This window comes from Heloderma suspectum, chromosome 1, assembly GCF_057233095.1.
Source record: "Heloderma suspectum isolate Gila_16-S chromosome 1, 16-S_ref, whole genome shotgun sequence".
NCBI lineage: Eukaryota > Metazoa > Chordata > Lepidosauria > Squamata > Helodermatidae > Heloderma > Heloderma suspectum.
Window position 1 is genome coordinate 133772269 of NC_139458.1, and position 27820 is coordinate 133800088.

The following is a 27820-nucleotide window of genomic DNA, read 5'->3' on the forward strand; positions in this document are numbered from 1 at the left end:
TCAGTGGAGATAAGCATCGTGCCAGTGCTCTCCTGACTTCTTTAGAGAGCTGCGAAGGGGAAAAGGGGACTCGTTAATGAGCAGTATTTCACCATGCTTCCCTCTTCCATACCCTGCCCCCCCCGCTGCTGTCCCATGCCACACTGATCCTCCCCCAGGGAGGCCCCTCCCACTGGGGCCCCCCTGTTAATGGCACTTACCGCAGTACATCCGCAAAGGCCGTGAGCAGGGGCTTGCACTGGTACTGAACGCCGTGCTTGGCGCAGAGGGATCTCACCAGCGGAGCCACCTGCCAGTAGTTGTGTCGAGGCATGGCTGGGAAAAGGCTGTGGAAAGGGAGGGAGTGAGGAGGATACTGAGTGGATATCACAGAGCTTTCAGCAAGCTGAAAGCATCCCGTCTGTGTTGAAGGTCCCTAGCCCTTTAATGCCTGATATGAGTGTGGTCCGTCATTTCTATGAAGGGCTTCCCCAGACACATTCATATTTCATACTGTATTCAGTATTGCCTTCTCTCTCCATATATTTCATACTCACTGATGCTCAATCTGAAAGTTCAGGTGGCCGGTGAACCAGTCATTGAACCTGGAATGATCCACATTGCACGTAGCTGTGAGCTAAGCAAGAAAGAGAAATGTGCTGAATTACAGCTACTTTGTTTATTGCCACACACTGTATTTCCCCATCCATGGTTCTTAAACTTTGTTGTATGGTGGACCACTATGTTCCTCTTCACTTCTTTGTTGTGGGGTTTCTTACTTTATGGCCACCACATGAAAAATCCCTTGAAGGACTTCTGAAATAGCACTCAACATTTGTGCAATGTGGCAATGTTAAAATCAAATTACATGCATGAGTGGAGGAGAACCATGCACATAAGGGACTTTTGGTGAAGTGGCAAGCCAAAGAGGCAAGCTGCTTTTCCTTGGAAAGTAGGTTCTCTCTTCAGCATGTGGTGGAAACGTCAAAGAAACTCCTAACTTATTTCCATTTTCCTCTGTTATTTTCATCGTGGCCTCACTTTCCTCCTTGATAGTGCATTAGGAACCACTGCTTAGGAGCAACTGATCTACATTACTACTCATGGCATGTACCAAGACAAGTTTCATAAGAAAATCCCCACACCTTTTTGCAGTCGTGTGTGTGTGTGTCTCCCAAAGTTATACGCTAGAAGAACTAAGAAGAGCCCTGCTGGATCAGAGCGAAGGCCTGCCTACCTCAGCATTCTGTTCCCACAGTGGCCCAGCAGATGCCTACAAGCAGGACATGAGCACAGTAGCACCCTCCTGCTGTTGTTCCCCAGTAACAGGCATACAAAGGCTTGCTGCCTCTGATACTGGAGGTAATACACAGCCATCATAACTGGTAGCCATTGCTTAGCTTATCCTCCTTAAATTTATCTAATCCTATTTCCAAGTTGTCCATGTTGGTGGCTCATCACCATATCTTGTGGTAGGGAATTCCATAGTTTCACAATCCACTGTGTGGAGAAGTACAACTCCCCCCCCCCAACAAACAGGATGAGCAGAACAAGCTAACCTTTCCTCTTTCTATCTCATTCTGCTTGTGTCAAGACAGAGTACTTCCACAAATATCTCTTAGTATTTTCACTCTGATCATATTATTGTCCCTATCTGTAGAGGCCACATCTTGGTGGGTGATTTATCCAGGGATCAGAAGTGATCTTTCCATTCATCTGGCTTACATAACCCACATGATGCTGTTCTTTCAGCTGCTGGTGGTTCCACGTTCATCTATCTATATACCAGTTGGGGTGATAGTTAAGCCCGCAGACATTAGCCACAGAAGGAGTAGAGATCAGTCCCTTGAACTGTTACAATGAGTGCTTGAAGTCAGCATGGAACAGTTGGCTCAAAATACACAGCCCAGCTGTTGGGCGGGACTAACTGCTGGGAATCTCACACTCCAGTGTTGGGGGGAAAACAACCCTCCACCACTTACCAGTGAAGGGCTGGGCACAATTCAGCATTCTGCTTCTCGGCTCTGAGTAGCCTGGGTGCAGGATAGCCCAGGGAGTGCCTTCTCCTACGTGAGCCACCACCACCAATGCACTAAGCCTTTAAGTCAGGAGTGAGCAACTTGTGGCCCTCTGGGTGCTTTGGCTTACAGTGCCCATCATTTCTCAGCACTGGCTATGCTGGCTAGGGCTGACAGGAGTTGTAGGCCTAAACTCCTGGAGGGCCACAGGTTGCCGACCCCTGCTTTAGAAAACATATGCCCACCCCTGGTTTAGTTGCCCACCCCTGGTTAAAGAGACATTTTTGCTTGGTAGTAAATGGGTGGTAAAGATGGCAGACCCATGAAGCAATATGAGGTGGCTGCCTCAGTCAACAACTTCTGTCTGGGGTAGAATGCAGAAAAGGAGTAGGTTGATATGGAGAGGGTAGACAGTGTTACAATTTTTCACATCACTGGAGGAGCGATGGTATTGTGGACTTTAGTGGTAGCATAGTGGATAAGAGACTGACAATGCAATGCTATACAGGTCTCCTTCGAAATAAGCCCCATTGAGTTCAATTGGACTTCCAGATAAGGGATTATAATATTGGATGGCAGCTTGAGCCATAAACCGGGATGTCAGTGATTCACATCACACCTCTGCTGCAAACTGAGTAGGCAGCCTAATACAAATGATTATTCGCTACATGTGGAAATACTAATACCATCCTACCTTACATGACTCCTGAAGGAATATAAGTGAACCACTCTGAACATTCTAAAATATTATACTTCTGCTATAATTTTACTTAGGGCTGTGCACCACTTTGGCCCCAAACCCGAACTCCAAGTCAAAGTGGTGTGCCTCAGGCCGCTTCGGGCGGCCTCTGAGTCAAAGTGGAGGGGCACCAAGTGCTCTGAAGTGAATTGGGTCACTCCAAAGCGCTTCGGTGCACTTTGGAGTGATCCAGAGGCCCAGCCACCATGCCGCTGCCACTGCCACCGCCACCGCCCAGCCCCCAGCTCCTTGCCTAGTCCTCTGGATGTGTGCCAGCAGCCATCTTGTTCCAGGGAAAGGGGGGAGCCATTTTTAAAATGGTGACTCCCTGTATTTCTGGAAATGTAGGGAGTCTCCATGTTAAAAATGGCTCCCCTCATTCTCTGGAACAAGACGGCTGATGGCATGTGTCCAGAGGGCCTAGGAGCTGGTGGCAGCAGTGGCTCCCTTGGTGGTGGCGGCGGCGGTGGTGGCGGCCTGCCCTTATTGCAAGCTGCCACCGCTGGCCTCACTCAAGTCTTCACAGGCTCCTTGCAAGCGAAGAACCCGTGAAGGTTTGAGCAGAGGCAGGAGTTGGCCTCCATCTCAGTGCCCTCCCCTCCTACCAAGAAAGGGAGAGAGCACAGCTGGAGGGCAACTCCTGCCTCTGCCACCTGACTCAAGCCTTCACAGGCTCCTCGCAAGCAAGGAACCTGTGAAGGCTTGAGCAGAGGCAGGAGTCTGCCTCCAGCTTGGCATCCTCCCCTCGTTAGGCAAGTCTTGCCCTCATGCCTGTCAGCAGGCTGTGATGGGCAGTGGTTTCCCTGGCAGCGCTGGCAGCACCTTCCCTGGCAGCTCCCCTGGCAGCGCGGGCAGCAGATCCCCAGCAGCTCTGCTGGCTGCAGTGGGCCCTCCCCCGACGGAACAAAAGCCCAGGTAAGGAGCTGGGGGCTGCGCGGCGTGTTGGGGGGGGGGGGACTGGGATTTGGATGTCCAAATCCTGCTTTGGCTTTGTAGGCCAAGGTGGGTTGGGGGGGGGGCAAATTAGCCAAAGCTGAATCAGGCCCACCTTGGAAGCCCCAAAGCGGCTTCCGAGTTGGATCGGGGCATCCATGCACAGCCCTAATTCTACTTACCCTTCTGGCTTAGCACCAAATCAGATAGGGGTGGGGGCTCCTCCATAGCTATGGTCACAGTCTGTGAGATGGCTTCCCTTAACTTTCTGCATTAGCATCAGCATCCTGTTATTTAAATGTAGGAATCTTCATTGCTTCATACTGACTATCCGTCTTCTCTCTTTTTCCTGGCACCCCTCTTTGGCCACAAGAGCTTCCTACAAGGTTGCTTGATATGGTCTTTCTTTGCTGCCCTCTCTTTCCATTGTTCATGTCCTCCCTCATTAGGTACCCTGCAGTTGCAATAGTATCCCCAGCTGTCAAGACAACAAGCTGATCAATAAAGTGATTGAATTCTTCCTTTTTGTCATATGATTATGCCCTGGAGCAATTTAGCAATAGCAGTGGAACTCTGCCTTTTGTTATAGATCACATGCCCTGAAGCATTGATGAATGAATTTCCTGGAGGAAAGAAAGTTAGTGCCTCTAAGTAGAAGTGGACATTATCTCACCTGAGCAGAAACCCAGTCTAAATTCTGATCATAATCAATGTTCATTGGAATGTGGTTCATCTGTGAGACCCAGAGAAACCATGTGCTTTCCAGGAACCTGTGTAAACAAAAACAGACAGACAAAATACACTAACCATTATCATCCAATTAGAGATGGGCACATCTCTCTCTTCTTCCCCACCGCAGCCCCACACAATCATAATTTGAACTGGGATAATTCTGTTGAAGATTTAAAACAAAATGGGACACAGTTGGGATTTTTCTAAGTGCTCTGTGAAATCTCATAACGGCTACCTTGCCACACCTCCCATGTCTCTGACCACTTTCTCTCCTCCTTCCCTTTGCAATCATCTTCCCCTTTTCTACGCCTTTCCCTTCCCATAGGAGTGACAGGGGGAGGGGGAGGGGGAGGGGCAACTCTATGGCCTGTCGTCAAACCCAACAGCATTACCTGAAGGTAGGGATGTTAGAGAATTCCGCCACAGATCCAAGGGGGGCCGAATTCCAGTGAATCCATGGAATCTGTGGCAGAATGGAGCCCCCTGCCCCTCCACCCCGCGAAAGCCCCAGGAAATGGAGCCTACCTGGCTGCGTTTCCGGCTCTGGCTTCAGCGGCGGCAGCAGCTCCGGCCGCTGCCAGGCTGCTGTGGCCGCAAATGGCAGCCGTCATAGTGGCTGCCATTTGCATCCCTATGCCGGCCCATGATAGGCTACGTATATATTTACATAGCCTATCACGGCTAAACCAGGGATGCAAATGGCGTCCCCTACACAGGATGCCATTTGCGTCCCTGCTTTAGCCGTGATAGACTATGTAAATATTTACGTAGCCTATCACGGGCTTGTGTAGGGATGCAAATGGCGTCCCCTCCACAGGACGCCATTTGCATCTGCACCAGCTCGGCAGCGGCTGGAGGCCCTGCTGCGGGTTGGCCTGGCCGGCAGCTCCGCAGCCTGGCCACAGAGCGGAGCTGGCCGGGCAGGATTCTGGGGGGGAGGAACGAATCGCTTCCCCCTACCTGTGGAACCTGGCAGAGCCAGGTAAGCAGGGTTTCGTACACCTAGGGATGGCGGAGAATTTCTCCACGAATCTTGGGGAGGCCGAATGCCAAAGCATTCGGCCCCCCGAAATCGCCGGTGAAATTCTCCGCCTGCCCCGCCCCCCCCCCCCCGGGATGGGACTTACCTCCCTCGAATGTCCCTCTCGGCGGCGGGTCCCAGCGGCGGTTCGGGGGCAGTTCGGCGGGGGCGGGGGCGGCGGCCGGTCTTCCGACCGGCTACCGCCGCTGCCATTACAAAATAAAGTAAACAAACAAACAAAAAACACGTGATAGGCTACATAACAATTTATGTAGCCTATCACGGCTAGATTTCCAAAGTCAGCCGTGATAGGCTACGTAAATCGTTACGTAGCCTATCACGGGTGACTTTAAAAAAAAAAAGCGCGTACGCAAATGGCGGCGCCCATTGGTGCTGCCATTTGCGTTCCTTATTTGGTCCCGGGTAGTCTACGTAAATCTTTACGTAGACTACCCGGGACCAAATAAGGAACACAAATGGCGGCACCCATGGGCGCCGCCATTTGCGTACGCGCTTTTTTTTTTCCAAAGTCACCCGTGATAGGCTACGTAACGATTTACGTAGCCTATCACGGCTGACTTTGGAAATCTAGCCGTGATAGGCTACGTAAATCGTTACGTAGCCTATCATGAGTGTTGTTGTTTTTTCCCTCCACTTCTGTATTTCGCGGCCGGGGAGACGGGGCGCTTCTCCCCAGCCTGAATTTCGGCCGGGCGAGGCAGGGTGCCTCCCCCCCCGGCTTGAATTTCGGCCGGGCGAGGCGGGGCGCCTCCCCCCCTGGCCTGAACTTCAGGGGGAGAACCGAAGCGCCTCCCCCCCACCGCAAAGCAAGCTGCGGGACCAGGTAAGTGCCTTTCGTACATCCCTATGTACACCCCTATCTGAAGGAAGTTCCTAGTGTACAGAGATCTCTGGGAAGTATAGTTTAGAAGCAGGCTTAAAGCAGCAGCTCTAAAGATCCAGGGCACAACTCAGAAGATCTGTGGCCCATGCCCAGGTAGACCTTCGTAATGACACCCATGGCTTAAGTCCAGAACATCAGAAGGGCGCCAGCTCTACAGAGTAGCAGTGGAGTCTGTGAGGAATGTCTTTAGCAGTGGGAGGACAAAAGATTATGCTTGATCAGGGTTTAGGGTTCTAGAGGAGCCTGCACTACTCACTTTACTTTTCACGTTGTTATCAGCCGCTTTTTATACCAGCTAACAAAATACTTCGTATGACTTGAATTCTGAACTGCAGCGATGTTCTTTTGGAATTGCGTGTTTTTCCTTGAACTGTACATTTTGTGTATGGTTGCACAGTTTTTAAAAAGCCCTTCTAGCATCAGAGAACAGGCCCACCATTTCTGGTAGATCTGGTGACTGAGCAGTGGCAAGGCCTGGGCACCAGGATCTACCAGGTTCGGTAGACCTGGCCTCTGAAACACTTGCAAACCAGGTCTACCCCTCTTTGGTCAGTGGCCATTTATAGGAGTGAAGGGTGTGGATAATATTGGGGTGCATGACCTGATCAGCTTGCACTCCTAGGTAGCACACTGTAGATGCAGATTCACAGAATAACCTTCACAACAGGCGTATTTATTACCACAATAATATATGAGAGAACACTGACTTCTGAAGAGCTGTGTGACACACTGCCTCAGCCCCAAGGCCTGCGCTAAGACGCTCCGCTTGGGCCTCCTACGTGAGCTAAACATGGCACGTTCTCTTAAAGCTACTACACATGATGAGCAACCCCCTCTAGCCCTTAATAAATTGCACTGCTGCTACAATCAAATCCCCGGTCCCATCTAAAACACCAGCGCACCAGAGGATTGGATAACAACACTGGACTGCACTGCAGAGTGCTCTTTCCCAGTCGAGCCCAAGCAAGATGGGAATAACAGCAGCACGGAGCTACTTTGTCGGACTGGTGTGACCCACACTTCCTCAGCCACAGCCCTGCCTCCTGCTGTATTATAACAGTGATGGACCTTGTCTGCACACGTTGTCAGGGCAATTCGTGAAACATTTATAAACTCAGAAAAAATATTAATAAGACCTGACTTAGAAAGTTTATGAACTCCTGTTTGTGCTGCCACCTTTTGTTTTCCGATAGACACGCTCCTGCCCAAACTCCTGAATGTCTAAATTGCTGGGTTATTTTTAATGAGGCTGCAGTTACTTCCTAGCAGGAAAGACACTCAAAAGGCTCAACACACCCAGAGTGTGGGTGTTCTAACCATTTCTGTGACTTCATTCATGATCTAAAAATATACAGTAAAGCAGGAGCAGGCTAGTTTCTCACAAAAAGAATGGGCATAAAACTGGCTACACGTTTTGCCTCATATCTCAGGTTCTACAAGGGCTAGAGACTTGCTTTTATTTTAGTGTGAAAGAAAGCTGGGGATCTGGAGGTAACAGCTCACCCAGAGGGGGCGGCTGCACCCCCTTCCTGCTGGTGCCCATGTTCTCAAGCAATGCAGTTAAACACAGATATTTGAGTGGAGTTGTCCTTACTTAGTCTTAGTTACAAATGCATCCAGGCGATCAGAATGATGTGGATAGACAGGAAAATCTACGTTCTTCGTTGCCAGTCTCTAGGCCTTGTGAGGCAGCCTCCTTGAAGGAGCTTTGTATTAGATCAGTTTTAAATCTGTACCACTGTGGGGCAGAGTGGCTACAGCCAATGCAGATGACGGTCCTGCAAGCACCCTGGCACTTATTTTGATGTAGAACCCACTGTGTGGATGTGAACAGTTGTACAGCTGATGTGCCACAGACCTCTCCTTGTTAACCAATTACTATTAATTGTGAACCTATCTTGTATGGCTGATCATGGCTAAGAATGTCAAAATATGTCATGGTCCTATCTCTTGTTTAGGGTTTGGAAGTCCCTAGATCAAGCAGAGTTTAGGGCCACCACTGCATGGGAGAGGCACTGTCTCTCTGAGAAACCTTCTTGGGCTATTTCTGCAGGCCAGATGAGATCATCATTATGAGCTTGTTCAGGCTGGGGTGCTCACCCGGGATGTAATGAAGCCGCTTTGCACACACAAAGGGCCACACCTTCTGGCCTCACACTCCACAAATTTCTAAACCTCCTAAATTTATGAGGCTTGTGTAGCAGCTGCCAGATGAGAGTTTGGCACAATGATTATTACCTGGCCAGCCAGTAGTATGCCATGAAGCTCTTAAATCCCATTAAAGGAATGTACATGAGACAGACACGGACATTGTAGATCAAAGTGATAGCGAGCTCCTGCCAGAGAAAACAGTGTTAGGGCAATACAGCAGGTGGAGAATTGTTGCCTTTATCAGTTTCCAATCTATTGTATGGAGCAATTATGGTGACTACAAAGGCTATGATGCCATATGACTCAGAGCAACGTTTGCAGCTATGGGAACACACAGGGGACTGTATCACGTTAAAACGAACTGCCATGATGGCATGAAGCAGACCAGTAGCAGTGCAGATGGAACAGGCAGTTTGATATTATGAATGGCGGTATAACAAATGCAGGAATAGATAGATAGAACTCTCAAGCACCAGTGGATTTTTCTGCAGAAATCTATGTCTCCCTTCAGAATGAAAGGAATTCCTGTCTGAATTTCTCAGGAGGCACTGGAAGTGCTGTGATCACCCAGATTTTTTCCCTGTAGGTTCTTCTGGCATACGAACTAAGGCCATCTGTTTGGACTAAGTTGGGAGCTCTGTCTCCATGGTAACTGTTGGTTTATTCTCTCCCACACCACCCAAATCCAAAATGGCTCCAATAAAAATTTACGAAGAGATTTTGCTGTTTTATACTAGCCCAGGAACAGTAGTTCCAATGAATGAAGGACTGGAGAAAGTGTCCATTTCATCTAAAGGTACAGATCCCCGACTTCCCGGGTGCTTCCAGATGGAGAGCTCCTAGCGTTACCAGTGAGGGGGCACTGTGCATCAATTCTGTCAGTTTTTCTTAACTGATTTTCCACCATAGGAAAAAGATGGAAGGCAGAAGACGCGTTAGGAAAATGCAGCGGGGCTATGAGTGTTGGGTGACGTCTTCTGGACCTCCATAAAATTCCATGAATGAAGCAGGCCAATGGTGAGATAAAAGCCTCGTCTGGAAGCCCCCCCCCCATGTTGCCACTGGGGACAGAACAGTTAAATTGCTCTGCCTGCGGAGTTGGATGATTAAGTGGGGAAATGCAGGCTGATTACGAACGGATCATGTTGTCATCCAGGCCCTCTTAAAATTCCATGAATGAGGCGGACTGATGGCATGATAAAAGTGCAATCACCTGGAAGCACCTTGGGCTATGCTGAATGGACCTCTTTATCTGATGATTAATGGGCTAACTCCTATCAGTAGCTGATAGTATAATCAGCTACTGATACTAAATAACTGCAGTGAAGAAAGCAGGCATTATAAAACCGGCCTAGGTGTGTGGAATGGGTGGGCTAAAGCATATGTTTCCATTAAAAAACAACAGCCCCAAATGTGCAAATGTTTGCTCCCAAACCAATCACAACTATGTATTGTTCCAACTCATCCTAAGCTGTGGTGAAGAAACTAGTCCTTGGTGCTTTGGGGAAGCATCATTTGTTCTAGAATATGGCAGCCATCTCTATAGAAGTTAAGAATTCTGGGGAAGCAGTTTGCTTCTGGTGCATTCTGGAACCTGTTGAGAGCAGGCTTCCTCCCATTGCACGAGATCTAAATACCTGGAAAGGACTTGTGGGTCCGATCTAGGCATTCCATTTGACTTAAACTCAACAGTGGAACCTTTTTCTGCTGCAGGCTGGACAAAGATGGACTTGTTAGAATAGATCTTTAAACTGGGGATTTGGCTGAGGGAGCTGGATTAAGCTGCTCGCGGGATGGGGTAAGCGAGAAGTGGATGCATTTAAAACAGGGATGTTATCTGAACCCTTAAATATTCCCAGTGCCTGGCAGCAATAGGGGTGGCAATTCATTCCTCCCTCATATTTGGGACACTCCCCATTTTGTGCAATGAGACGGGAGTGAAATTGTGAACATTTTCTCTAATGCATCTGCAGTGGTTCGCTCTGGACAGTGATGGTGACACTTTCATGCTATGTTCCACTCATATGTACATCAGTCCCCTTTTATGCTCATCCACAGGAGGAAGCATTGCAACTATGTCTTTGCAGATTACTTACCAACCATTTTTTCCTCTGTATTGCAAAGCGGAATATAATCACCTGCAGAAACACCACAAACGCCAGTGGCGCTAAGACTATGGTGAAAAAGAAAACAGGAATAATACAAAGATGAGTCCTTTCCTTCAGTTGTAAACTGCTTAAATTCAAATCCAGTTAGAGTATTTCTATGAGATTCCTCCTCCCCTTCCAAATCATACTGGCAAATCTGTGCCGCTAACTGCCCATCCTGTCCTTTATCAATACATTGCAGCCATTGATCCCACATGCTCTTGTCCTACATCACCAAGAGGCGTGGCCCTGTCGATGGTGGCAACAATGCCTAGATTGAGGTTCCTGTGCAAAATGGCAGAGATACTCACAGACAAAGTATTTGTGCTGGTGCTGGTAAGGCATGTATTTCTTTTTCTTCCTCCCAAGCTGCAAATGGGGAGCAGAAGCACAGTAGTTCAGCTAAGGGCAAACTAAGCCATACCATACACTAGAGTTGCTAACATCTGTTCTTCACAGTTCAGGACAAAACTGCCCAATATTATTGGCCTATCATGAACAATGATGGGCCAACAGGCATTAAGGAAGTTGTAATGCAAACCTTGGCCAAGCCAGACACCTCTTTCCTGTGCCAATGTCGGTGCGAGCGGCCTGTGAAGGGATTTCGCGGGGCCTCACAGTCCGCAAGTCATGCAGGGGAACACCCATGTAATCTCTGATCTCTGATTGGAGAGGATAAAGGGATTCCCCTTTATCCAATTGGAGGACGAGCAGGACAAAGGGGAATCTTTTTTATCCAAGATTGGCAATAACATGGAAATTCCTCTCCCCTGTGTCCTCTTGAAGCCTCCAGATCGAGTAGGGCTAGAGGAAGGGATGGGGATTGGAGAGGGGAGGGGAGGGGCCCACAGATTGGGCACTTGTGCAGGCTGGATTAAGCTCATGGGGCAGAGGCTGCCCACCCCCATTGTAGATACTAGCAATCCAACGGGGTGTCAGCCAAAACCTATGATACCAAATCTATCTGCATCATAAACAGCTGTATATCTAACAGGAGAGTTGTGTGGCAGAGAAGGTATTCCTCTCCTTTTCTCTCACAGTTTCCACGGTTGCTCACAAGGGTCAGGGATGCTTGAGGATTTGGTTCTTTGCAAAATCTGATACAAAAAACTGACCTCATCTGCACCTCCAGGGGGGATCTCCATGATAATGGAAGGAGAAGTGAATGGAAGATTACCCAGAATCTTCAAGGAATTGGCTTTGGCCTGTGCAGGGACCCATGAACAAGTGCACCACATCTTTATAATTCACTTGAGAGGAACATACTTCCAGGTGGGGTGGGGGGATTGGATCTTAACTTTATCAGATTGGCAGGGGCTGCTGAACCAATGAGGGAGGCTCCCCCCCAACACACATATCCAGTTCTACACCCTTTCTCCTTCCCCCTGAAGTTCCTGTGATACGATCCTGTGAAGGATCGAAGCTGCACCATAATTACTTCCTAACAGCAATAAACCAAATATTAAAGAAATGCAGCTTCAAGATAGTGTTTCACAGCCTTTACGAGAGTTCCTCTATCAATACTTGATTTATTTAGTGCTTTAAGGCTCCTAAATGTGCTATTTCGATTGATGGGAATCTTAGTAACTTCAGGAGTGTGCCTTTAGGGATCAAGCCTCATTGACTACAATGGGAATTACTTCTGAGTACCCAGAAGTAGGACACGCATAGGTTTCTGCTGGGAAATACAGGGGTGGGAAACACAAGGATGGGAAAAACACCTTGACTAGGGTCATGGTGAAGACACACCCCTGGCCAGGGCTACCATGCCCAAAGTAAACATGGATGTTGGAGCACACAACAACAAAAGCTCGGAGAACCCAACTTAAGGAAAACAATTGGACTTAAAGTATTCTCAGGAAAACCAGTTTTTCCACAAAAAGCTCCAGGATGGCTGCAGGATGGCCACAATGTCATGTGCCCCGAACGACTTCCAAACGCAGCCAGCTCACAGCAAATCACCCATGGAGACACCCCCTCCCCCAGGACTAAGGTGCAGATTGGAACACAATTAACCTCAGATTTTGCACTTCTCTACATGTTGTGATGCAGTTCTTGGCTTAAAAAACATATACAAATGCATATTTTCAGATACAATACATTTAGAAAAGAGTACTTTGAGAGAAAATACATTTAAAATATATACATAATACGTTCAAAAATATGTATTTCAATTCTCATTTTTATGCAGACATATTTTAAAAAATAAATCACAGGTTAATGTAGAAATGGGATGGAGTGGACTTATATGAAAATCACTTGCAAAACTCACATAGATCAGAAACTTATCTGATCCATCCCTCATTAGGCTTATCTGTCTATCCCTCATTAGGGGTATGAATTGCTTTAATCTACTGTCTTTTCTTTTCTGTGGCGTGAGCCATTCCTAAACCTTCTGTTTACTCACCTCCACAGAAAGTGTTTTCCCCAGGCTGAACAGGAGTGGGTGCATGTTGAGATCAGGGTCCTTGCGAAAGCAGTTGGGTTTGGCATGATGCTGGTTATGCATATGCCTCCACCAGCTAGGCGGTGCACCCTACATGTAGAAAACCACAGCTTTTTCATTTATTCATGGCAAGAACCACATCATAAGCATAGTGTAGTGGCTAAGCGTGGGAGTTGTTCAAGTCACTCTTCTCAATTTCTGCTCACCATAAGCAGTATTGGGATGGCAATCCCAGTCTACCTTAAAGAGCTGTTGTAAGGATGAGCGAGATCAGCTAACTGAAGCACTTGGGATGACTGAAATGTGCTATATACATCCTGCAACAGCCATTTATTTTTTATCATCATCATCACCACCACCACCAAGATCCAAGCCCAAGAGATCATCCCTTTGGCTCCAATAGAGTGCAAGCAGCACAGTGCTATTTAGATGTCACCTGCAGCACCTACATTTTTTTGGTTATTTATGTATTACATTTATATCATTCATGGAACACAGGGTAACATGCATAGAGTTCAGAAGTAATCTTCCATCCAGGCTCTGGCCATATCTAGACATGTTTTACTTTAACAAGGTTGCTGCATACATCCCCCCCACCCTCCAAACGCAGTATTGGATTCTTACCTTAAGCACTCCCATCACAACGATGTGACACAATCTATTCCACTTGGGCTTCTCAAAGACAGAAATATGCCCAAGATCATGCTGAAAAAAACCATACTGGATCTGGAAAGCGAAAAGCAATATTAAGACAGGATGATGTGAATACTCCTTTAACATAATTTGGGGATATTGATAGCAGCTATCTTATGCATAAGATTATTGTCTAGGCCAGGGATGGTCAGAAGGTAGATCTTCAGATGTTTTGAACTTCAAGTCCCAGAAGTCCTTGTCAGCATGGACAATGGTCAGGAATGCCAGAAACTGAAATTTAAAAAAAAATCCTGGAGATCTACTTTATTCCCACCACTGGCCTAGGCCCCCAAACATTTGCAAATGAAGTTGTACAGAAGCATTTACCTTCATCATAAACATTACTTATTCCCATGGGGCTGCTAGTAATATAGAGAAGGGCACTATGTCCCTCTGCACAGCCATGCCCTACTTCATGTGGCACTGGCACACAGGGGCACATAAAAAGGCTTGCCCTGTGAACAATATAATACAATTCCTTTGTTTCTTTAGTGAATTCGATGTATTATTATGTACCTTCTTCTTCTTCTTCTTCTTTTTGTTGCCTTTATTCTGTGAACCTTATTTCGAAATACAATAAAATTTCACAAGAATGTGAACAATTTACTGCCATCTGAGTCTTCACTGAAGTATTGCTGTATTGTGTGAATGCAATTAACAAGCACTTGTTTCTGTTATATAAAAAGCAGCTGCAGGGAAGTCTGAGAAGCCTTGGAACTTGAGGGTGGGGGGAATTTAACTCTTTCTCTACATTCCATAGTTGCTGACGAATCTCTTCTCTTTGGTGTTGCTATTTGCATTTCAAGGGAAGCTCCCAATGCCCCCTCTACCTCCGCCTAAGTTTCAAGGCTGTTCCTTCATTGCTGGCTTTACATGATGTACTTAGTTTAATTAGCTAACAGTCCAATCCTATGCACTACGAGACAGAAAAAAAAGTTCTGCAAGTCCCAGAATGTCCCGGCCAGCCATGCTGGCTGGGTCATGCTGGGAGGGGTAGGATTTTTTCTGTCTAATCATGCATAGGATTGCGCCTTAAATATTTAATTAGCCCTGTATTCTTGCCCAAAATGCCTACAGGGTGGTGGATTTGGTGCCAGTAGTTGAGCACCTACTTTACATGCTGAAGTCTCATTCCCTGGCATCTCCAGGTTAACAGAAAAAGTCATGTAGGAGGTTTGTGAGAGACCCCTATTTTATTTCCCCCACTCCCACCCCAAAAGTGGCTGCCAGTCAGAGTAGGCAGTATTGAGCTAGATGGGCCAATTGTTTGGCTTAATATAAGCCAGTTTCATATGTTCATGGGTACAAAGAGGCCAAAATTCCACTAGCTACTCACTGAATGGGTAGGGAGAGAATATCATGAAACACTGGGACCATTAACTGGTTCTGTAGTGCTGAAGAATAATCTAGAATCCTGTTACATCCTGTGATGATCGGCACCTCCAGACAAGGCTTTTGTCCTGCAATTGCCCTGCCTCATTTACTGAATTTTTATAGGCGGTCCAGATATCATTTGTTGCCCTTCCGTGTTTTCCCACTACTTCTTCCACCTTTTTTTCTTACCAGGGAAAAAAATCAGCTAAGGAAGAAATGATGAAATAGTTTCACAACGCCTTTTGATTGTTTGTGCTAGGAGACCTCCAACTGGAAGTGCCCACAGATACATTACCTGTGCAGTGGTGAACAGTGCTACACCGATGAGGAAGGGCACCCAGGATTTTCCGAAGTACCAGACAGTGAGCCAGGCTGCAATATCTAGCAGGAAAGCATGCAGGAAAATGAAGGTGAAGAAGGAATAACTTGACTTCAGGAGTCCCATCCTCTTCACCTTTTCGTGCAGATCACGGAAGTCATGTACCAGCATTTCCTGTGAGAAGCATCAACCGTTAAGCTCTCTCTTCACTCAGTAGATGTAATTCATCTTGCCTCAGAGCTTAAGGAGGACCCCACTGGATCAGACCAAAAGCCTATGTAGTCCAACAATCCACACGAGCAGGGCATGAAGGCAACAGCTTGTCTTCTGTTGTGCCCCTCCCACTTGTGTGCCCCAGCAACTGGTTTTCAGAGTCATGCTATGGAGCGACTGCACCAGTTTTCACATGATGTTGGCTGGTGAGATGGATATCCTCAAGAGGAGCTTTTGTCCTCATTTTCTTGAGCCTTGGAGCCTTGAGTGGCAAGTCTGAATGAACCCCTCCTCCCACAACCTAATGATTCCAAAAAGCAGTGGTAGGCAACTTGGAGCCCTCCAGATGTTTTGGACTACAAGTCCCATAATCCATTACCATTGCCCATACTGACTGGGGAGTATGGGACATGTAGTCCAAAACAACTGGAGGACACCAGGTTACTTACCCCTGCTTAAAGTGTTCACCAACTTCATTTCATCTTCTCTCTCCCTCCTCTGGTTATCCACACTGGACCTGCCGAATAATCTACTTAACAACTGGGTAATTTATAATCCTGGGCTGGTTCACATGACACGAGTGGGGTTAATAAGCCACAGTGGCTTGTTGATCATTCTCTGTGTGCAAATCGTATGCAGACTGATTTACATGGGTGGGCTGTGGTGCCCATGGGCACCAGGTCACTGATTCAAGCCCCCCCCCCCCCGTGGCTTCTTGTGTTGGCCAACCCTGGCAAGGATGGCTTGTTGGGGTGATTAAGAAATCATCCCACAACTTTACAACAAGCCATGGCCCAGCAGCGAGGGTAATTATTAAAGAAGCCATGGTGGGCTTTGGTGATCATGCAAACCAGGTCAGCGTATAGTATGTGAAAAAGAACAAGAACACCAGCCATCCCAGACTAACCTGAGTCTTGGATAGAGAGAAATCCTACTTGCTCCCAAGTTAAGTGGTGATCAGCCAAGTTCACACTGCTCTCCAAGCAAGTGGGCAGTACCAAGTGAAGGAGGGATCCAGCCAGATTATGCCACCTGCTGCCAATCAGCTGCACAAAGCTTCTACTGTTTCCTCCATGGAGGCTGGGTGCAAAGCCACTTCCCCACCGCAGCCCACCCAGCCCAGGGGTTGGAGAGTAGGAGCACAATTGTCACTCGGACTGTGTGTGTGACAACAGCTGGCTATTTTCTAATTCCTTGCAGTAGTGAGATTCTAGAGCATCATGAAAACCATAAATCCAGAATTAGATTTATGATCTGTTGGGCTTGACTGCTTAAAACCCAGACTGCAAAGTGTCTTGGCTCACTTAGGTGGGCTGACTTCAGGCTTCTGGGATCTACTCTGTTCTTTTCCCTAGAACCTCAAGGTCCACCAACTGGAGCCAAGTGCGAAATAAAGGCTCAGTGCAAAATAATGGCTCAGGGCAGACATGCACCCAGTGGAATTAAGGAACAGGGTGAATCTGAGCCCATGGCTCAGACCAACCATTTGTTTTCAGTGTCTGACCTGAGCTTGCATTCCTTTCTTACCTAAATCCAGCCTTGGCAATCCCACTTGCAAGCTTTCTTTATTTCAGCAGCCTAGTCTACCTGAGGGAGAGTGCTGTAGTTGAACAATGGGGAGTCTGGAACCCTTGCAGATCTACTGCAAATCACTCAGAGCTCTACCAGTAGAACCTTATCTACCATGTGCCCATGTCCAACGTAAAGAATACTCTAAGAATTTCAGTGGCATCTGTCTGCAAGCCAGTGGATTTTCATGCATGCACACACGCGCGTACACACCACCCCCCATCAGATCTTGTTTTTAAAAGGCAGCTAGGAGGAAAACTCACATTTTTGGTGGGCTCACAGCTGGGCTGGTCAGGCGCCAGCTCCCCAATTAGCAATGAGCCCAAGTATTTCTTCACTAGGTCCTCATTCTTGTGGAAAGCTGTGAAGGCATCCTAAGAAACACACAAAGAAATAGTGTATGAAAGGAAGAACACTGTGCAGAAGTGATGGACGTGGAAGCCATGTGGGCTAGTTTCTTTTTGCAACAGATGAAACATTCCACTTGATCAAGGACTGGAGCAAGAGCATCTAAGGCAGGCCCTCTCCTCTTGGGGCCAGAATGGTGCCTCAGTGGTGGCAGAATAGTCTCACTGATGCAGGTGTGTGCAAAGTCAGAGGTATTGAGTTCCTTGGACAGCTGGGATTGGTGGTCAAAAGGAGAAAGTGGAATGAGAGCAGTTGGAAAAGGGAAGGTGTTTGAAAGCAGTTGGAAAAGGGAAGGTGTTTGAAGCAGTTTGAAAAGGGAAGGCAACAGAAAGTCAGAGGGTCACTGTGACGGAAAAGAAATGAGAATGGAGGAAGCATGAGTGCAAAAGCAAGGAGAAAGTTGAGAAAGAGAATATGCTGAGAATTTTGCATGGTAGATGTATGACTATGGGCAATTCCTTCTTGCACATGCATGGACAAAAATGCCACTTTGAGTGGCTACACAAATGGGACTAGCAAGAAGAAAGGTACATTTCAGGTTTTTGCTGGAAGTGCCTATGATTAGTAAGGCTTCCCATGCCCCTCTGTCCTTGCTTCTCACTCTCCAGTTCCTCCCTCTCATCTGGTTTGGGCAAGCCAACATTTGCCATTGCATCGGAACCAGCAGACTATGGCTTGTGCTCGTCCTTGGAGCAAGGAGACATAAAGTTGGGGGTAACAATGGATGAAGGCTCAGGCACCACAATGGAGAGAACAGCTCTAATAGCACCCAATAATAGTCTTCACAAACATGTAGGAAGAAAGCCAGACCATGAAGCACATGGTCTTTGACGCCTATATACTAATGCCCAGAGTATGGGAAACAAACATAACGAACTTGAACTCTTAATACAGGAGGGAAATTATGACTTGATAGGTGTAACTGAAACTTGGTGGGATGATTCTCATGACTGGAATACAGCAATTGAAGGGTTTAACTTGTTCAAAAAGAAAAGAAGGAACAGAAAGGGAGGTATTGCGCTATAGGGTTGCGCTATATGTTTTGCAGGGATGGCATCAGGAAGGCTAAAGCTGAGAACGAGCTGAGGTTAGCAAGGGATGCTAAAAGCAACAAAAAGGCTTTCTTCAGATATGTGCCCCCTGCTCAATGCAGGAATCCCACTCAGAGCATCCCTGACAGATGGCTGTCCAGCCTCATCTTGAATGCCTCCAGTGTGGGAGAGCCCACCACCTCCCTAAGTAATTGGTTCCATTGTCGTATTGCTCTAACAGTCAGGAATTTTTTCCTAGGGATGTCAGAGAATTCTGCCATGGATCTCGGGGACGCCGAATGCCAGTGCATTCGGCCCCCCAAAATGCAGCCCAAAATATTCTATTATGTAGAATATTCTATTAATAATAATAGAATTATATTCTATTAATATAATATTCTATTAATGCAGCCCAAAATAGCACTGGCCTTTTTTGCAGCCACATTGTTGGCTCATATTCAGCTTGTGATCGACAACAATTCTAAGATCCTTCTCGCTTGTAGTAGTGTTGGAAGGATGCAGACTTTAAGAAGGATGCAGACAAGCTGGAGAGGGTTCAGAGGAGGGCAACAAAGATGATCAGGGGACTGGAAACAAAGCCCTATGAAGAGAGACTGAAAGAACTAGGCATGTTTAGCCTTGAGAAGAGAAGACTGAGGGGAGATAGGATAGCGCTCTTCAAGTACTTGAAAGGTTGTCACACAGAGGAAGGAAAGGATCTCTTATTGATCATCCCAGAAGGCAGGACACGGAATAATGGGCTCAAGTTACAGGAAGCCAGATTCTGGCTGAACATCAGGAAAAACGTCCTGACTGTTAGAGCAATACAACAATGGGACCATTCACCTAGGGAGTTGATGGGCTCTCCCAGACTGGAGGAATTCAAGATGAGGCTGGACAGCCATCTGTCAGGGATGCTCTGACTTGGATTCCTGCATTGAGCAGGGGGTTGGACTCGATGGTCTCATAGGACCCTTCCAACCCTACTATTCTAGGATTCTAGGATTGGAAAACAAACTTTGCTGATTCAGATGGAACAGGAAATTATGGTTTGCCCAAACAAGGAAGTCATGGAAGGAATCAGAGTGCATAAGGGGTGGCAGAGGAAAAAGGAGTGCACCAGGCTGAGCGCAGGTAAAGTATGGCTTGGCATTCCACGTGAACTGGCCCGATGAAAAGGCTCCCCCATTGTAGCCTATATCTAGGACTTGGTGTATTCTGCACTTCTATGGAATCTGGTGTTGAGTTCCGAATTCAGCATCATGAAAATCTCAGTGGACATGTTAATGATGATGATGATGATGATGATGCAAGTGTCTTGACCTTGTGGTTGAAAAGCAAAGTTTGAGAATGCATATGCCTGGGGAAGTCTCAGAAACCAGACTGGGGCTGAGCAGGACTGCCAGTGATGAGAAATGGAGAGGCTCCAACTTTGTGCATGGCATTTTGCTCTCTTCCATGGGAAACAGAAACAGAGGACAATATGTTTTTCATTATAGAGCAATGGCAGGGATGTTAGACTACAACTCCCATCATCCCTGAACATTGGCCAGCCGTGTTGTGTGGGCTTGATAGGAGTTGGAGTCCAACAATACTTAGAGGGACACCTCTTATGTAGAGGATACACACCTCTGTGAGCAATGTTGCTTCAATTGCTACAGTGAGTTTCCTAACCTACGAGAAACCTTACAGCTGCAATGCATTCCTTCTATAGGAACCGTACTTTAAAGCTGCATAGATGGCTGTATTCAGTGCTCCAATTAAAGATTTGTTTATGAGAATTTAGGCCAAGTTGTGAGTATCAGGTGCCTTTTCAAACTATTATTTTTTGATACTCTGTCAGTGCTGAGTTTGATTTACATTTTGCAGTTCTTTTAGGCCACTGATGAAGACGGCTGTCAAAATGCGTTTGGCCTATTATGTTATAGTTTTTAGGCTCTGTACAGCCAAGCTTTAATTTTTTATATTGAGGTATACATTTTCCTTAACTTTGGCTTTTGTTGATGATTTTATCTTATATATACAAACCAGGGACAGGTGCAGCAATATTTGTCAAAGCCTTTCTTCAGATTACAGAAAAGAGACAATATAATTTGTTATCTTGAAGAACCACAAAGAAAACCTTCAAGCAGCCAATGGATTCCACCCGTATTTTTGTCTGTAATGTTAAGGGGGAAATGAACTATCCTCTGTCAATAATTAGATATAAATTTGATGTATTGGTCCCTTAGTTCGTCTGTATTTGGAAAATTGATTAATTATTATTATTTTAAAAATCGGTGACAGAACAAAATACTAACATCTCCTCTGCTGTATATCTGTCCTCCATGGTCCACTCCACATGGCTGCCATTCTCAGTTCACACTAGTTCCCTCTTCGACTGTACTGATTATAAGTCCTATTCCTAGATTAGTCCAGCAAGAGTGGTACTGGGTTGTCTCATAATAGATGGTTCCTCTGTAAAGGGTACATTCTGTCAAGAGCCAGTTTATCTTAAGGTGGAATCCTGTGCATGTTCAGACAGAAAAAGGCCTAAAACGCCCAGCATACCCTAGCCAGCATGGCTGGCTGGGGCATGCTGGGAGTTGTAGGTATTTTTTTCTGTCTAAACATGCATAGGACCTAAATGTCTTAGGACCTGACTGTGTAAGAGATAGCCTGTCTCACTGTGAACCTGCTCAGGTACTGAGACCTGCAGGAGAGGCCTGTTGAGGGCAACATTATCTGCAGGGGCCCGTTCATGAGGCATGAGGCATGCGGGAATCCGTTCATGAGGCATGCGATCCGTTCATGAGGCATGCGGGAAAAGGCTTTCTCCTGTGTTGCTTCCAAACTATGGAATGCACTCCCTCAAGAATTATGATTGGTATCTACTCCCTTGGCCTTTAGGAAGGGTGTAAAGACACATTCAGCTCCCCTTGAAATGTGTAGGGTTTTTAAAAACTGTTTTATTGTTTACTGTTTTTAATGGACTTGCTTTTATTGTTCCAAGGATTTATTGTTTGAAACTGTGGTATACCACTTTGATGGCTTTTTAGCAGTTAAGGTGGTATATTGGTGTTAATTATAAAAAAAATCAATGGGTCATGCTGGAATCTTATAGTCTATTGTGTAAACTCTTCTAATGTTGTGAGCCACTCTGAGCATGGCTCAAATGGAAAAGTGGTACACCAGTACATGTCAGCAGCTGTTGATCAGCAGTCCTTTCACAGTACCTCGCTTGCCTTGCTCCAACTAATGCTGTCTGGCACTGAGTAGCTCATCTGGTACCTGCCGCAGCTGCTTCTGTGATCTGAAACACTGATAGACATGTAAGGGCAGATTTGGTGCCTGTGACTCTCCGCTAGTGTTGTGCTGCTGCTTGTCCTTGGGTGTGGGTGCTCGCTCAGGCACCCACTTCCTGGGCAGGGATAGGGGCTAGGAAGCAGCTGCATTTATAGCGAGCGACTGCAGTGAGTTCTAGTCCACGTGGCCTTACCCCTTCAAAGACAATACCTTTAGGCTGAATGTGTACATTCACATAGCACGGTCTTCCCCAGCCTGGCACCCGCCAAATGTGCTGGACTACAACTTCCACCATCTCTAGCCTAGGGGTGATGGCCATTGTAGCCCAGCACATCTGGTGGGTGCCAGGTTAAGGAAGGCGGGAATAGCATGACACAGCCACCATTTTCTGGATGATCTGTAGATAAGGGGTTAGATCCAGATTTACACTAGCTCAACTGTGCTGGCAGAAGTGGACTTCCTCTCCTCTCCTTCCCAGGGCAGCCTGTCCAGCCCTTGGAAAATGCTACACAGAAAATGCTGCTGTATGGGATCCGATGAGGAGTGGTGTGTGTGGGGGGGGGATCCCGCAGAATTAGGCAGAGGGATCTTCCACGAGTAGAGCATTTCCTCTCATGGATAGTGCCTTCCTGTCATGGAAAGCAGATCCTGGATCCAGCCCCTCCTATGTGTAAAGTAGTGTCCCTGCATGTGTAATGGATGGTTAAATGCCTCCCATAAAATGCCGCTGGAAAACTGTGAACAAAGGCCTTTCCACTGCTGGGTTAATTATAGTGTTGTCATGGGGTTTGCCTTATCTTTAATGACACATGCAGGCATCGAGCTCTGAATGCGGAGTGCTGAAATGCTAGTGTGGAAAATTGCCCTTGCAGACACGGAGACATCACATATATCTTACATGAACATGCAAGTTGATACTCAGTTCTTAAGGTCAGGTAAGAACTGGCAGCAACTTTCCCATACCTGAATATTGGATTTCAGACATCAGAACTTCTCTTCATAATTTGGATTCAGCATATAACATGGGTGCTTTTTTATTTTGTACCCTGATTGGTTGAAACCAACTGCAGAAATGTCTTTGAAGTGCAAACGCTCATAGTTTTCTAAATTGATGAATGAGGAGACACTGTAAACACAAATAGGAACCTTACATCTTCTGTTCCGGTGAATATTATTGCTGATAAAATAATTAATATTGAAAATATGCATGAAACCCATTTATATGAAAATGAATGATAAATGTGTCTGTTCTTCATCATTCATCCATTTATAGGAATTTTAAAAATAGAGGGGGGAGGGGACGGGCAGGATTGATTTGTTTCTATACTGCCATTAATGTACATAAGAATTTAAAGAATTACATTGGCAAAAACAAAACTGGTTCCTGCCTAAAGGAGTTTACAATCTAGATTTCAGCAGTGAGGGAGTCATCAGAAGGAGACAAGAGGAGTTAGGATTAAGAATATGAAATCAAATATATTTGAATAGGTACATGCATGTGTAAAGAAATAACATGCAGGTAAGACTTGTTCAGCTCACTTCTATGCATTTGCTATTGGAAGTAAGACTGACTTTATCCAATAGGTCTTACTGCCAAGTAAGTCATGGGCGTAGGTTTACATATTTCTACTCTGTGGCAGTGCTTGAATTGCTGGGATTGCTCTGTTTAGAAGGATATGGGGAGACATGATTTGACTAAAGCCAGGAACAGAAAGTATCCATAGTTAGCTGACATGAATTTCACAGGGGTGCTAGAAAAATATACCATACCCAAGGCGAAATGTTCTCCAGTAGTGCTAACTTTAATTCACAACTCATTTTATCACTATATTTATTTTTTTAATGCGTGACATTATAAAACATACATCCTTGCATAAAGATTTATGTCACCCCCTAAAGGGATCAGTTGAAACAAATTCCAAGCCCTAAATCTTTGCCACGGACAACCCTTGACCTCAGCCAAATCTTTGCCACAGACAACCCTTGACCTCAGGCAGCTTTACTGAAACAGCACAGATTAGAACATTTCATTTCTTGTGAATGTATTCTGGAAACACAGGCCATCCTGTGTTCAGTGAAATACAGAGCTGAGGCTGTAACCCCAAGCATACTTACCAGGAAATCATTCCCCATTCAACTCAATGAGAAGTGCAAAAACTAAAACTCCTGAGGAATTTCACTGATGTTCTTGAAACTCTCTTGGCTTCTCAGTGCTATGGAGTGGCTTGCCACCAAATTTCAGCGACAAACCAGCAATTTTAAAATGTTTTTATTTTTATTTTTTTCTACCTCATGCAGCCTATGGGAGAGGTCTGGGGGGCACAAATAGCCCCTGGACTTCCTGCAGTTGCCCAACCCTGCTCTAGCGAGTTCTCTAATTTTGCATGTTTATTTTACTTGTATTTTGTACACAACAAAGCTTTAAAAGGTTCCCCATGTTTGCTTGTTTGTTGTTGTTGTCCCAGTACACCACAAGCATTTGACCTGAAATATTTGAGGGGGGAAACTGAAGTACATGTAATGCGATAGTATGTGCAATTGACATCCATTTATTGGTACTACTACTAATGAATTTCTGAAAGGGAAAATTTTCCATGGAAAAATGAAGTGCTGGAAAAATGTCCATCCCACATCACTGCCAGAATGGCCTGTCCTGCAATGCAGTGGTTCCCCTGGAAAGACCTCAAGAAGAGGTCTTTCCAGGTCTGCTACCTAAGAACCCTGAACATAAACTGGATATGCCAGAGACTGAACCCGGGACCTTGTGCGTGCAGGGCTCATGCTTTGCCCTGGCTTATGGTCCTTCCCAACCACTCTAGCTCCTGCAATAAGACTCACCGTAGCATCTTGTCCTGAATAGTGGCTGATGACACGGGTTCCTCCAGGGTGCTGCCAATAGAACTGGCTGACATCGTAGACTTTCCTGTTGATGACCAGCCATCTCTCTTGCTTGGAGTTTCCCTTGCCTGAGCAGAGCCTGACCTCCTCCCAGGTGAAAAGCTGAGCAAGATCTGAACCAGGTTCTGGCTTTCCTACACTGGTGCCTGACTGTGGAGGCATTCTCTCTGACAGATGAGAGAGCACCTAGGACAAGATTTTCCAATGAGCTACCCTGCTGCCACTCTCTCTGGTGGAAGGATGAAGCAACTGTGCCTTCCATCCTGCTTCATGTGCCAGCCAGCTTTATATGCACCTGTTGCAGCAATCCACATGGCTCTCCTCAACATTCTGTTGCTCCAGGCATTCTCCTTCAAAACATCATGCTTCTTCTCCTGCTCCTCCCAACTGCTTCATTTCCATACCATGCTGTAAATGCCAACCTTTATCCGTGTCTATTCATGCTGTTTCTTACTAGTCCTTAGAACAGGATTAACCAGCATGTTACTCATTTGGGATCTTTTTTGGTAAATTATTGAATACATCAGCCATCCCCAAGCTGACACCCTCCATATGCTGGGCTAGAGCTCCCATGGCCATGTTGTCTGGGGATGATAGGAGCTGAAGTCCAGCACATCTAGGGGGTGCCAGGTTGGGGAAGGCTGGAATACGTCAACCTATTAAACCATTTATCCTTTGGTGCTATGCACTGTGCAAGAGCCATAGCAGTCGTCCAGCAGTGTCTTAGCATTCCTCCTCTTCCTCCTTATTAGTTCAGTTTAGGAAAAAGCACGATGGGCAGAATGATCCAGTGGTCCCAGGAAGACCAGCCCAGGGACCATAGGATTTTTTAGAGTTCCCCCTCCCAAGGCCATAGACACTCCTGAGACAGGTAACTCCTTCCCACTCTATCCGCCTAGCTCGCTTCTCTTCTTTGAACAAGTGTGCCTGTGACTCACTTGACTAAGACAGAAAGCTGCAGCTCTATGGACACACCCCACTCAGCAACAGACGTTAAATCCCGGCTGAATGTTTTGGGCTTTGAGAAATATTTGATATGGACTGTGGTCCCTGAAGCCCTCTCAAGCCAAATACTACATTTTTGCTCAAACAGTATTAGAGAATAACAAATCTTTGGTGAAACAAGCAAAACACCTTGGTACGTACTATGCAATTAGAATGATTAGACGAATAATAGAAATCACAGCTAGCACATTTCTCAGGCAAATTACAGTTCTGTTCCTCTCAGACAACAAAGCCATTATCATCAAGACCTTAAAGTTACCTATCTGGCAAGCATGGTTTACAGAGCTTAGGTAATCATGTTTAGTAAGCATCTCATCCTCCCAGGATCTTTCTGGGTAATTAGATCAAATCCTTGCTTTTTTAAATCCCTCTGCTGATAATGACCTCATCCCAAGTTTTGGACCTGGTCATACCCCTACTCTTATTTTTCTCAACGTAGCCAAGTTTTCCATTGACACTAGTAACACCTACATGAAGGTATCCCTGCTAAGCGAAGCCGCTTTCTGTTTCCAGTACTTAACCAACCCACTTGTGGCAGTTTTTCCTCTACTTCTAAGAACATTTTCTTGTACACACAGTTGTCTCACAACACAAAAAGAACTAATCGCATCTGTTACTTATCACTTACAGTTGGCATACACAGATAATTCGGAATAGCACACCTATGAAATACAGTGAATTCTTATCAACAATATACATTACATTCATAGTCAGTGACACTCCTATAACCTCAGGAGGGAGACTTTGGATTCTGATACCTCCACCCGCTCCCTTGCAACTTCAGGAAAGTGAAAAAGGGGGGCTTCCAGTGGGTTGGTAGGGGAGAGGAGAGGCTGGGATCTGAATGGTCCCACCCCTGGCAGTGTGACCTCTTTAGACAGCCTCAGAAAAAACATCTGGGGGGGGAACAGAAAGGAAGATGGAGAGGTAAAAATCGGACATTTGAAAGACTCCTTCAAAGGGCATAGGGTTGTGCCCTAAGGGATAGTATGATGGAGGTATATAAAATAAATGGTGTGAAGAGAACAGTTTCTCCGATAATAGTAGAATCTAGAGTCATGCAATGGAATTGATTTGGAGCTTGAGGACTGTCCAAAGAAAATATACCTCCACATAACACATGACTTGCATGTGGAATGTATACAATGGCTATAAGCTTGCTGTTGTTGTTCAGTCGTTAAGTCATGTCCGACTCTTCGTGACCCCATGGACCATAGCATGTCAGGCCTTCCTGTCCTCCGCTCTCTCCCAGAGTGTGCGCAAATTCATATTCATTGCATCGGTGATGCTATCTAGCCATCTCATCCTCTGCCGTCCCCTTCTCCTTTTGCCTTCAATCTTTCCCAGCATCAGGGTCTTTTCCAGGGAGTTTTCTCTTCGCATTAGGTGGCCAAAATATTTCAGCTTCAGCTTCAGTATCTGTCCTTCCAATGAGCAGTCAGGGTTGATTTCCTTTAGGATGGACTGATTTGACCTCCTTGCAGTCCAGAGGACTCGTAAGAGTCTTCTCCAGCACCACAGTTTGAAAGCATCAATTCTTCGGCGCTCAGCCTTCCTTATAGTCCAGCTCTCACAGCCATATGTTACTACTGGGAAAACCATAGCTTTGATTATATGAACCTTTGTGGGCAACGTGATGTCTCTGCTTCTTACTAGGGATGTCAGAGAAATTCTCTCGAAAGTGAAATGGGCTCGAAATCAGCCACATTCGGTTTGCCAAACCCTATCCCAGGACGGGGTGCCCCGGTCTACCTGACCGTGAGCTCATGCGGCACTTTATTTTTTTTTATCTGCCGAAAGTTTTACGAAGGCAACTTCGCAAATTAGGATGAAAGATGGCGAAAGGGATTTCATGAAACTATTTAATAAACATGCAATTTCCTTTCCTGCTACGACGCGGCTTTCTTTCGCTGGGAGGGACGGGGTCACGAAGTGCACATAGCCTGCCTGCCCTG

At 46.2% G+C, this 27820-nt stretch overlaps 1 protein-coding gene across 1 annotated transcript; it reads right to left on the reverse strand.

Annotated features, from left to right (window-relative positions):
• LOC146357921 (acyl-CoA (8-3)-desaturase-like) lies at positions 1-25022 on the reverse strand. The gene is made up of 12 exons (XM_084818358.1): positions 24801-25022; positions 17502-17612; positions 15433-15630; positions 13695-13796; positions 13032-13160; positions 10936-10993; positions 10574-10650; positions 8565-8662; positions 4343-4439; positions 537-616; positions 201-326; positions 1-49 (listed from the first exon to the last, which is right to left on the reverse strand). The coding sequence occupies exons 1-12, from the start codon at positions 25020-25022 to the stop codon at positions 1-3; spliced, it is 1347 nt and encodes a 448-aa protein (XP_084674484.1).
• Positions 25023-27820: the final 2798 nt, after the last annotated feature.